The 13246-nt window shown below is 32.8% G+C and overlaps 1 protein-coding gene across 1 annotated transcript in view; it reads right to left on the bottom strand.

The window, feature by feature from the left end:
* Positions 1 to 5889: 5889 nt before the first annotated feature.
* LOC129231104 (kielin/chordin-like protein) overlaps positions 5890 to 13246 on the bottom strand; it is a 136171-nt gene continuing 128814 nt past the window's right edge. Inside the window, exons 41-42 of the mRNA XM_054865350.1 lie at positions 12594 to 12774; positions 5890 to 6112 (exon numbers count right to left, since the gene is read on the bottom strand). Of these exons, the coding sequence (XP_054721325.1) occupies positions 5916 to 6112; positions 12594 to 12774 (378 nt within the window). The 3' untranslated portion in view covers positions 5890 to 5915. The remainder of the gene's footprint in view (positions 6113 to 12593; positions 12775 to 13246) is intronic.

The following is a 13246-nucleotide window of genomic DNA, read 5'->3' as shown; positions in this document are numbered from 1 at the left end:
CTTAAAACACGAAATGCTTCATCACACAGTTAATAAAGCCTTGCACTAATAAAGAAACTTCATTTAAAATAAGAACAGCTTAAAATGGAAACATCTTTTCTTTTCTTTTCATTTCTTCTTTTTTTTTTTGAAATCCAAATCTTATTTATTTTTTTTTTTTTTCACAAGATTAGTGCACTTCTTCTTGCGCTCTTTTCGCAGGTCAAATAAGATTTAGACAATTTTCTATTTAGCGCCAGGCACTAATGTAGCCAGAATTTACCTTCTGGGAAGGGGGTGGAGGGAGAGGGTTTAGTCAAAACATTTCTTATATGAATATAAACTTTCATATCAGAAATAGCAATATGTGTTAAAAATAAAATTTGATGGGTCGTTAAACCCTTAAAACCTCCCTCGTAGTGTTCCTGGAAGTTTTTTTTTTTTTTTTGTTTCATCGACGTCAATGTCAGCCTTTGATGTTAGCTCCACTTACATACCTTTAGATAATATTTCAACCAAGGAGGGGGAGGGGGACTTGATGAGATAAGGTTCGATATTAAAAAAAAAAAGAATAACGTATAAATCTTAAATAGTTTTTTACATTTTTTATAATAATATGTTTTTTCATTAGATCCTGATGCACTTTCGAAGTTGTCACGAGCTCAGAGAGAACGTTGACTCATGAATGACATCAGTTATACAGAGAAACTCACCGGGGGGGGGGGCATGGCGCAAAGTACGCCTTTGAAATTTTAGGGGGGAGGTAGTGGTGTTTTATCGTTTTCTGAGGATTATTCTCACTCTCAGGGATTTTTAGTGTTAGGGGGGCGGGAGGAGAAGGGTGCATCATTGCTGTTAGTTGGGCACCCTCAATTTGTAAATATGCTTGCTAAAGTCTTCTACGCAACAAATAATTACAATTTTCAACCAATGGGATTGATATACTTTTTTAAAAGCTCTGGTACCAATATCTGACTTTTTTTCCCAAACTTTTTTAAATTAACTTTTAGCTTTCATGTACCTGAAAATGAGGAACCATAAAGTGTCATAGTATAAAATATCAATTTAATACTAAGAATATTGATTGTATTTAAAAAGAATGGTTTGTACATGTTGTACGGTCACATCCGCAAGTAACACAATGTGTGTTAACATGAATAGGAAAAGTAAAAGAATTCTATCTGTGAAAGAAATTATGGTAATTACAATAGGGTTGGAATCAGATTAAAACATTTTAAATGATATATGTCATGGGCGTGCACAGAATTTTTGGAACCCGTCACAAATGACTTTTCCGGGCCCCCTCCATATTGTTTACCCCTATATTTCACGCCAATTTTAAAAAGCATTGAGCCCCTTTCAGGCTCCGGCCCTGGTAAACAGGTGTCCCTTCTCCCCCCTCTCCGTGCACGCCCTTGTATATGTACATATATCACAAATGATCCGCACATATTTTATGCTGAATTATTAGTAACATATAATCACCAACGGTAAAGCACATATTGACCTAGCAGAAAATAATTATTTCAAGGACAGGGGGGACTGGGGATACATGATCCCATAGCCAAAAATGTACCAAAATCATTAAGTAGAGATTTGAAACCCGACAATTATATTAAAGTTACACTTGTACATAAAAACTGGCAACATTTTATTTTTTTCAGTCATTTTGTTTTAGCCCAAGAAATGATCGTCTGAATGAGTCAAGGGAAACTTTTTTAGAAAAGGATTCCGAAGTTTACATTATCCGTTTAACACAACTTAAAAGAAATTCCGAAGTGTAATGTTAAAGTATAGTCAGTCTTTATAATTGAGATCTATTTTTCGTAAATTGTCACTCATTGTTAATAATAGAACAAGTCTGTTTGTAAAATCGCATAATAGGGATACTTGATTCCTTCGTTTTGAGGGATAAGTTGATCCCAGGAATCAAATATCTATATATCAATATAAATACAATGAAAACAATATAACTGTTGTTTACTTAGTTGACATTAACTTTAAACATACAAATCTGTGTTAACATAATAAAATTTATCTTAATATGAGTGATAGATTTAAACAATCACTGCAGTAAATGTGCTAAACAATTGAAATATTAGTTCGCACTTGCAACCCACATAACACCTCAAAGATCTAAACATCAACTAACCTCTAACGATAAATTATGTTCTGATCAGCCGAATGAGCTTGAACAAGTTGAAATAGATGTCAAATCTTTGTTTGAAGGAAAAAAAAGATTTTGCTATAGTTAGATTTACAACAAAAAAGCAAGTTGCCCATTATGTAGACCCATTAGCGGATAGAATGCAAAGTTGGATTTCTAGAGTTTGAAATAAATTTTCTGAAGCGAAAAGGTAATATGCTTAATCAATCTATTTTTCCTGAAAAATAGACAAAATGTATTAAGCTGCATACATCCAGTTGGGTTGAGCGGAACTTTAAGAACTACAACAAACGAATTGTTTGCATTTGACTTTTCAGGTTTTGAAAACATATAAGCTAAGCTTTCTTTTTTTATAAGTACACTGATACTTACATTTTTCTTCCCTCTTTTTTAAAATTAATTCAATTGATGAAACTCTTAATTTTATTTTTGCAAGACAAAAAGTAAATAATATGATTTTCGTGCTTGTCATTCTATTTTTTTATTTGTTGTAATTTTAGCGTCATTACGTTACTTTTAAAAAAATGTTAGTTTTATTTATAAAAAATAGTACTGTAATACTTCACAACTGTATTGGATAATAAGTGACTGATCAAAAGCATCATAAGTTCATGAAAGTTGCGTACATTTTTTTTATTGTAAATATCTTGTGAAATTTGAATGTGTGTTATTTTATGTTCACATTATTATAATCTAATAAAGAAAATTAGAAATGGTGATATTTTTTAGAAACATTACGTTGAAAACTAAATCCCATAAATAAATTGACGATCTAATGAATTTTCTCAGTGGGATCAAGTATCCCCCATGAAGGGATCATGTATCCCTTGATGTGGGAATACATGATCCCTTTATGAAATTTTTCAAAAAAAAAATATTTTACCAAAAAACTACCTGTTTAATTTCAACTAAAAAAATACTGTCAGACAGAGGAAAAAATTACCTTTGTTCACGTACTTAAAAAAAAAAAAATTGATAATTTGCAGCAGAGAAAAAAAAATGAAAACTAAAGTGGGGATCAAGTATCCCCAGTCTCCCCTACCTTTTATAGTGTAAAATTACATTCGTTTCTATTTATCAGACTATTTAAGTTTTTAGAATTCTGAGGTTGTGTCAATCCCATCGCATTTTCGTGATTCTACCGTAAATGGTATTAATTTATTCGATAATTTCTTAACCTTTTCTTCCTTTGTGACACGTTTTGCTAATTTAAAAGTAAAAAATATACGTAAAGGAGAGGATAAATTTTAAAAATTTCAGTCCAAATTTTGAGGAATGTGATCGCAGGCGCAAATGAATAATTTTTCTTAAACGCTGAGTGATCGCATAAGAAATACTCTTTAAATTAGTTCGAAAGTGTAACAGAAAATTATAGGTACTTGCTTACAAACCCATTATGAAGCAACGAAAGATAAGTTAGTACATGGGTGACTGTCTATAAAGATAATACCGTTGCTTCATACTCTGAGGAATTACTCGGCTATTTATAATACAGGTTAAGCATTAAAGAATATCCCAGTTTTAAGAATGTATATTTCATACACAATTACGCTTAGCATGAATGATACATAAACATAAAGATAAACTGTCCAAGTTTCTTGTCACTCACAAATGTTCGATGTGTGTGCCTTTCGTAACAAGACACTCATCTAGCATTTTGGAGTGTTTCGCTGTTAATTTTTGGTAATGCGACTCAAATGCGAGCTTTCAGTTCTTGCAATGATGTAGGCAATGGTGGTGTATAAACACTGTCTTTGACGAAATCACATAAAAAAATAATGAGAAAAAAAAAGATCACATGGATTTAGGTTTGGGGATCTGGCTGATCAACGCATAAAGAGTAAATCATCATCACCTGCACGGCCAATCTTGCTTTGTGGAACGTCAGTGGCGCAGCGCCCCCCCCCCCCCCCCCCCAAGTCTTGGTTTTAACATTGTTGCCAATCTTAATATAGTAGTTACGTACGTTCAAAAAATTGGACAGTTCATCTTTATTTTTATGTATCATTAAAAGCGATAAGTGTAATAGTTTATGAAACATAAATTTTTAAAACCGGGATATTCTTTTATGCTAAGCCTGTGTATTACACTACTGTGGTTTCTCTTGTCTTTTCATCATGTTCATTACAGTATTTGGGGATTCTGCAAAAACAGGAACATTTGCGTTGCATTTTTATCAAAAAGATTAATTTTATTTCAAAAATCTGTAAAAAAAAATCAGAAAATACTTTAAAGGTTTCAAAACTTAAATATAACATCAGCTGTGCTTAACTGTTTGTATTTCATTGTAAATTATGTTTTTCGCAAGTATGTGAATAACTTAACGGTGAATGTCATATTTTAATCTGTTAATTGAAAAAATACCCAATTAAAATTCTTCTACATCTTGGAATTTTATAAACATAAATAACTATAAACACTCTTACACTTCTATCATTAAGATCTTTGACTCAATCACATGTTTCAATAAAAGTCGTACCAATGGCATAAGACATACTGCAATGAGAAAAAAGTATAAAAAATGGTCTCATAAACTTATTTTAGAAGCTTTTCAGGCTCAATTTCTGTCAAAAGCGTAGCATTGCAAGGTTTATCGCAGTATATCATCAATATTTAATTATATTTATATTTTAATGGTTTTCTCTAAGCCATACCAATGGCAGGGAAAAAAAATCTTACCTGAAAAATGAAGTAAAAGTTGTCACGAATAAGCAAAATGCGTGAAGAGCGTGAAAATATAACTTTTGCCTGACGAAATAAATTAAAACGCCTCTTTTCCAGTAGCGATGCTAGTTTTTGAAACGATTTTCAAAGGGATTTTTTTATCTCTTACCATTTAGATGACTGACAGACTTAGGAACAATGTTTACACTCTCTTTTCACGTTGCTTAGAAATTTAGTTTGTGATAAATATCCTTTTAGTATACATATGTTGAATCGTAAAAAAAATTGGAGATGAATCCTATAATCAGTTTTTGTCTGGATTTTTTTAAATATAAGAATTGCAGCCATGACACAGGGCATATCAACGACATTTCACTGAAAAATTTTATTTTTAAACGGAAAAAATTTCTAATTTTTGAAAAGTTAACGATTGGAATTGCAGTGTTAAGGAAGTGTAAAAGTATTTAAAAGTATTCATAAGACATATTTTTTAGAAACTAAAGAGAATTAAAACAACAATTTGGAACACAAAACTTCCCCACTTTTAGTAGAATAACCTATTTATTTTTGACTTTGATTCAGCATGGTTAAATCACTTATAATCACAGATTTTAAAAAAACCCTGAAAATTTTTATGAGAAAATAACTGATATTTCATCAGTTGCCAATTGAGACAGTGAGAAGCAAAGGGATGTAAGTAGCAAAATTAAAATTTTGGAGTTAACCAAGAAAAATGGTAGGTAAAACTCTCCTCTGTCTTAGGGCAAGAGATAGTACTAGTAGCCTTGGAAGGTGCTGTCATACAACATGATTTAGAAAAACTTTTTAATGAAAGTCTACCAAGGACCTTATCTTTAAAAGCGTTTTACTCAAAACTTAAAAATGTCTACTTACATCCATTTGCTTTTCACTGCCTCAATTATTCAAATAAAATGCCTAGAATCAGTTCACTTCGTTTTGAAATAGTATTCGCTATTAAGTGAAACACAGTTTTGCCGAAAATATTGGTCGTTGTCAGCAGATGACGAGCAACCTAGAATACAGGTTTCAATAATGAAGTGACAAAAGTTCAACTGAAATTAATTTTATTCAAAATTTTGCGCTTTTACGGACACAGTTCTGGTCGAATGCATCGACCATTGTAAAGAACTTTGTCAGCAGAACACTGACATCCTGGAATACAAGGTTTAAAACATTGAGCAGCTAAGATGCTCATTGGTAAATTGATATTTTCACATGTTCTGGGGCACGGTGGGCCACATTCATCGAAAACCAAGCCTTCATCTTCAGAGCAGAGGACACCTAAAAAGAAAGCGAAGGAAATAACATTAAATTAAAAAACTGATTTATTGACATCTTTTATTGCCACTATTATATTATAAGAACCAGAAGTTGAACAAGGGCTTGCTTCTGCATATTAGAGTATGTTTATTGATCTTTATACTGCTAGTTAAGATTTTGTGTACTTTTTTTTGAAAATCAGAATGATTTTTTTGAATCGTTATTTTATGTAGAAAAATTGGAGCCAAATGAATCATCAATCGGCGAGATACTAGCTTCTGAACCTTAGTTCGGCCTTAGCTGGCGCACTTACCTTGGTAATTATCACTAATTTTTCATGCATTTTTTTATACGTGTTTTTCTTCCAGATGTTACACCTTTAACAATAAAGAAACAAGGACAAACTATATTTAATTGTATTTGAGTTTGTTTTTTTTAATATCTTCGAATAATTTTTTTTTCTCTAAACAAGTATCGTATTGAAGTTTCGCAGTTCGCAGTTGCCGTTTGGTGCAAGCTCGAGGAGTTCATACACCTGATGGCTAGCCGGTATGCTATCAAGGGTACACAAGTACGATTAAGAAAAAACGATCGTATTTGTGTCTATTTGCGAAAATTAAAAAAAAAAAAAAACTCGAGCCGTGAAATACATCCTGGGATTATTCTTAATGCAAAAAAAAAAAAAAAAAAAGAGAGGAGAGAGAGAGAGAGCAATTTTATTGGCAATGGATGATACACAAGAGATATGGATGGAGTGGTAGAGAATGTGTTGCAGCACTTAAAAATGACCGCGAGAATGTGCATGACGCAGAATGAAACGGGTGACCTTCGTTCATCAAGGAAGACAATGTGCGTGTGGTAGGCGGCAGACTTTTATGATCTTGATCTTGGAATTTAAAACTGGCCTCACAAGTTCCTCAATAACGGTGGAGAAGTCAAGTGGTTTGTCAAGTTACACATGTTCATTAATCAGGCTGAAATAAAAGAAAAATGACTAGTGTGCAATTTCCCGTTAACGTATAGAAAAGAGTAAGTTTATGACTCAAGACATAAATTGGGATTTTTTTTTAAATTCCAAAAACTCAGTCATTGGCTTAAACATTCCGTTTCACGGATTTTCTGGCTTTATATATATATATATATATATATATATATATATATATATATATATATATATTAGGGTGGGCCGAAAAAAGGAAATTTTTGATAAGCAACTTCTAATAGCAAAAAAAAGTTGTGTATTGCCATCCTAAACATGGGAAAAATAATAAAAAAAAATAATATTTATGTCTTCAGATCGCGCATTGGCAGCAAAAGTTAAACAAAAGGTTAAAAATAGTCAATTTTCAAATATTTTTTTAAAAATCCAAATGTTCAAATTTTTTTTTCAAATCAAAGTTAAATGCTTCCGTTTAATACTCTTTTAATATATCATTGAAAATATTTACATTCCTTTACAGTTTTCAGTTCGCGCATAAGCCGCGAAATTACGTGAAATCAACCAAAAATTGACGTTTTTAGCTTATTTTGTATATTGCAGTATTTCTTCTTTTAAATCCCAGTTGTATATATTTTTTTACAGTAAATGTGCACTATACAGCTCTTTGCTGGAACTGCAATTAAATTATGTTGCATTAACAACCCAGAACCAACCCCAATTTGGTGGTTGCATTTGGTGTTCCACCTGCAGTTTCCAAGAAGAATGGTTGTTGACAGGACTCATACAATTGTAAGGTAACTTAAAATAATACTAACTCTAAACAAGTTTCTAAGTTTCGATCAAGGTTTGCAGTTGGACTTGTGTCTCAATTTTTGCATTGAGGATGGCGAGCATAAAGGTTTTCACATTATTCCATATCTTGTCCCATCCCAAAAAACACCCTACCACCGACTCACTAATTAGTTTAATAACCCATCCCACAGCCGGAGTATAAAAGAGGAACATTTACTTATTTATGGGTAAAGCACCAACTGTGTTTGTAAAATTAAATATTATTAACTTAGACAGAACTCGCTCGGAAGAAATTTTTGAACACTGACTTAAAAAGTGAGCAAAAGTATTTGATGGATATTGTTGTTGCAATACAGAAAGGAAAATGTGACTTTGATCTTGCTCCCACAAAAACTAAGACCTTTTAGTCATTAGCTTTCGTTAACGTTGTGATAACGAAGTGCTGGGGCTGTATCATATTTAAACTAAACTACTAAAGGAATGAAGACACTTGTAAATAATATTTTTAAAAATTATACTTCTGTATTTCGATATAATTAAAATTCTAAAGAAAAGAGCAAACTTCCGTGAAACATGGACCTGTACACTTATTTAAAGTTGTAAAATCTACAAGTCAGATGTGTGTTAATCTTCCAAACATCGTGGATCCGGTGATTCAATGAAATGCTTAATTTGTTATTTTTTAGAAATTGTTATTGGTCTTTGGGTGCATTCATACATGGCATTGCACTAAATGCGAAATATAAAGGAGTTGGATTACAGTAGGGTATCTATATAAAACAAAAAACTACCAATCAAGAAACACTTCAAAAGCTATAAGAGAATTTCTTCCATCAATATTAAGATTTGAAGATTCGAACTACAGCAGTTAGTTGACAGGTGAACTTGTTTACTTCCTCCGCTTCAGTGATGATGTGAAAAACAAGGATATTTTATCCTTTCTAGAAACTTTACATGTATTCTTAAGTATGTATTCTTAAAATTCCCATATCATGCACGGGCAGTGGAATGGATTGTGGAACTGTTCGGTGAATCTGCATAAATAAATTTGAGGTATTACACGGAAAAGATGGATTTATATGAAAACCTTTATATTTTTCAACCATCAGTGCCAAAACTAAGTCTTAAGTTCAACTTCACACTTTGATCTAAATGTAGAAACGTGTTTAAAACTATATAATTATTATGAAAGTTACTTTACAAATGTATAAGTCTTGTCAATAAGCACTGACCTGTATACTAGCTGCACCGCGCATCGCAGGTTCTGACGCGCGGAGAAGTAGAAGCGAATAGAAGCTCTTGGGATCCGCCATGCTCACCCCCAACTCGAAGTGAAACTAATGATTGGTGTATCGAGCTGCGCGCTTTAAATTTAGTTATTTCACTAAATATAAGCGAAAAAACCGTTTCATGTTGAAAAACTAACATCATATAAAGTCTAGCATCGTTTCGTCTGGAACAGACGTTAAAAACATTCAGTTTTTAATTTTAATGAAATAGAAACCTGTCGAAAAATGGGTGTTAAAACCGTGATGAGATTCGTCAGTGCAATATTATACCGATTCAGACCTCCCCCCCCCCCGCCCCCACCATTTTAAAACCGAAACATCGTCTTATTTTGTTTTTAAAGTATTTTTATTTTTTAACTAAAGGCCCGGATTAGAAAAGAATTGTTTAATTTAAGAAAAGGTTCCTATTTTTTAAAAATATAAGTAAGAGATACGCCCGCTTACCGAATATTTGATTTAAAAAAAATTTAACAGTACAATTTTTGCCTCTGTCCAATCTATATATATAATTCTCTTACGTGCCGGCAAATGAAGGGGTGAATTTCTAAACCTCTGTTGGCAACACTTCGCCGATAAATCATGTAAACAAACTTCTACGTTGTTTTGAAATCTTGAATCACAGAATACTCAACGAACTTTTTTTTTTTTTGAGATGAGTTTGAGTCGGGCTGTGGCCCATTTCAACCTTAATCAGCAAAGAAAAGCTCAAAGAAGGCAGGAAACCGTTCTTGAATCCAATTTAAGACGAGCCATTTCCAGAGTTGTATTCTCTGATTCGCTGCCGATAATTTTTAGCGGCTGGGGAATTTTCAGTCAGCAGTTCCTTCAACAGATCAGGTGCGTCACACAATGCCGGTAACCGCACCTTTCCGTCATGGCAACATTTAGTATATTTATTTGCAGTATTACGCTCTTTCTGCCAATAAAGAGCACCACAAAATTCGCATTCTTCACACATTGCTCCACAATCATGTTCATCGGCAATGTTGTTTTGAACGCGTAGGCGCTTTGAGCGTCGTCTATTCTCTGCTTCAGTACGACAGTTCAGTTCAAAATGAATAACCGAGAAAGAATTTACTTTATTCCTTTTATTCTCAGCTGAAAGATTTCGCCAAATTTGTTTAGGGTTATAGTAGTTTTAGTATTGTGCAAGCAAAGTAGCCTTGGCGAGTTTTCGCGTTTTTAGTTAAACCATTTTTTGTTCGTGACGTGGCAAGGATTCAGAATAACAACAAGAAGGACAAACGTTTGAGAAAATATGTTTGGTGCTCTCTGAGCCTGTTTTTAGTCATGGCCAGCTCTATGTGGCATTATCAAGAACAAGATCTTTTGAAGCAGTGTCAGTTGTGGCTCCCAAACGGGACATTTTTAATTGTGTATATGAGGAAGTTTTCTCAGATTAGAATATATAAGAGTGTAAATATGTAAATATATATAAGAGTGTAAATAATGTAAATACATCCCTCGGGGGAGCCTGTAACCCCTAGAGGGCGCGTCCCCAGGTGGCGGATAGGGGAATGCCTTCATTGGTTTTCCAATGGGTGGTAGAAGGGAAATAAAATACCTTCCGCGGACCAACAGGTAGAAGTGCAATCTCTCCAAAGCAATGACAGACACTTTTGTATCTATAATGGTAAAGTTGTGCACATTGCCAAGGCAGTCATCTTACATACAGCAAAGTTAAACTGTCGAAAATCTGGCTAAAGCAGACAAATTAACATTATGAACGTAATTTTCATATTGGTTAAATGGATGGTGACCTAAATGCAATTACCAACTTTAATTTTTACGGAAAATTTTAGCTAGGCTAATGTATTGGCATACAGCGAGCGAGCGAAGCGAGCATGGATCGCGAAGCGATCCACAGGGAACTGCGTAAGCAGTTCCGGGGGTTGGCGAGCGATAGCGAGCAGGGGGCGATAGCCCCCTAGTTTTAAATAAAGAATGTTTTATACACTAAAAATGTATTTCCATAGAACTCCTAAATTTGTCTATATTAAATATAATTAATAAAAAATAAAATATGTTTATCAGCAATTCTGAACAAATTGATATTGCTTGAAATATCGTTACAATTTATTCAAAAAAGTCAATTTGCCCGAAGTTTTTGCAAAAAGTTTAAATGCCCGAGCACATTTAAATAAAAATAAGAGTGAATCAATGAAATAGCTTGAAAACTCCTAGCTACTGCAATTAAAAGTGTAAAATTATAATTTTCTTCTATATCACTCACCTATGAATAGATTTTCCTGGAGTTTTTTGCCTGCAATGTTTGTAACTGCAATTTATTGCACTGCAGGTAGGCATACTTTAATAAGAAAAAGCAACAAGCAAATATAAATCTGTGGCAGAAATGAAACAACAAGCAACAAAAAACTTAATAAAATCAACATAAAATAACAATGGCAAAAGAAAATCTTGATTTAAAAGTGAATTTGAGAAAAAATGCAAAGCGATAACAGTAGCAGAACGCTCGATCAACACTGACTTGGGGGTGAGCAAGATGGCGTTCAAATCACTTCAGCTCGGAAACTGCGATGCTCAGTCCAGCTAGTATACAGGTCAGTGTCAATAAGTCCAGTCTTCTTGGGAATTGCAGGGAGGAACAGAAAGTGCAAACACCTACTTGGGGTGAGTTCTAGGTTGTTAATGCAACATAATTTCATTGCAGTTCCAGCAAAGAGCTGTATAGTGCACATTTACTGTAAAAAAACATGCATAACAATGATATAAAAGAGGAAATACTGCAATATACAAAATAAGCTTAAAACGTCGATTTTTGGTTGATTTCAAGTAACTTTGCGGCTTACGCGCGAACTTAAAACTGTAAAGGAATTATATATTTTCAAAGATATATTAAAAGACTATTAAAAGGAAGCACTAGAACGGGATTAGAACAAAAATTTTGAACATTACGATTTAAAAAAATATATGTATGAAAATTGAACATTTTTTTATTATTTTTTTTTCAAACTTTGTTGACAATGCGCGATCTGAAGACATAAATATTAATTTCTTTAATTATTTTTCCCATGTTTAGCATGGCAATACACAACTTTTTTTGCTATTAGAAGTTGCTTCTCGAAAAAATCCCTTTTTCGGTCCACCCTAATATATATATATATATATATATATATATATATATATATATATATATATATATATATATATATATATATATATATATATATATATATATATATATATATATATATATATATATATATATATGTGTGTGTGTGTGTGTGTGTGTGTGTGTCTGTGTGCGTGTGTGTAGAAAAAATACTTTTCATAGTCGGAATACTTAAATTATTCGACTTGGTTTTTCAGTCATATTGTGACAGAAAAATCACTCTACTTCTGTTCGTTTCAGCTTGAACGACTCCAATTGGAAGCACGCTTGTAGAAAATTTTAACAAACGTAATTTTATTTACATAGTAGGCAATCTTCAGAGCTATGAATCTATTTATATTTACTAACCACAAAGTCCTTCGCTTCTCCAATTTAAAATGACTCCAGCTTTAGCACACTCTTGGGAATAAGCTGACAAAATATCGCATAAGCATTCATCATTTTCTGAGCAGGCACACACATCATAAACACAGGCCGCAAAATATGGTTCCGGTGGAATGAAGATGTGACAAGAGGCAAATAAACTTTGCTGAAATGCAAACAATAGAAAAAAAGTCAAACACCTCGGTACTCATAAAATAAATTGTGAACATCCTAATGATATTAAAATAAAAAAATAGTAATGCACTTTTCACGAAATTTTTCGAAAAGATCACATCAAAATTTTCAAGCAAAAGTGTATGAAAGCATTATTTAAAGCAAGTTTTTCCTTTGAGAGAGAGAGAGAGAGAGAGAGAGAGAAAACGAAACATAAGGCTTTTACTTTCGCATAATTTTGCCTTAGTTTAACAGTTAGCAATAGTATGTTGCAAACATTATGATATTTATACATTTGTAAAAAGGACATACCACAAAATAAATAAATAAAAAATACAGTACTAGAGAAGAATAAGGTTTCACGCAATATCGGTACTTTTACTGATATACTATTAATACCACAATACGAAATGCAAAACATTTACGATGTTATGTTTACTGGTTCGTTTTTGCAGTCAATTTAG

The sequence above is a fragment of the Uloborus diversus genome, chromosome 10 (genome assembly GCF_026930045.1).
Source record: "Uloborus diversus isolate 005 chromosome 10, Udiv.v.3.1, whole genome shotgun sequence".
Classification (NCBI taxonomy): domain Eukaryota; kingdom Metazoa; phylum Arthropoda; class Arachnida; order Araneae; family Uloboridae; genus Uloborus; species Uloborus diversus.
The sequence above is the reverse complement of the archived record's forward strand: the minus strand, read 5'-3'. Positions and strand labels throughout refer to the sequence as shown.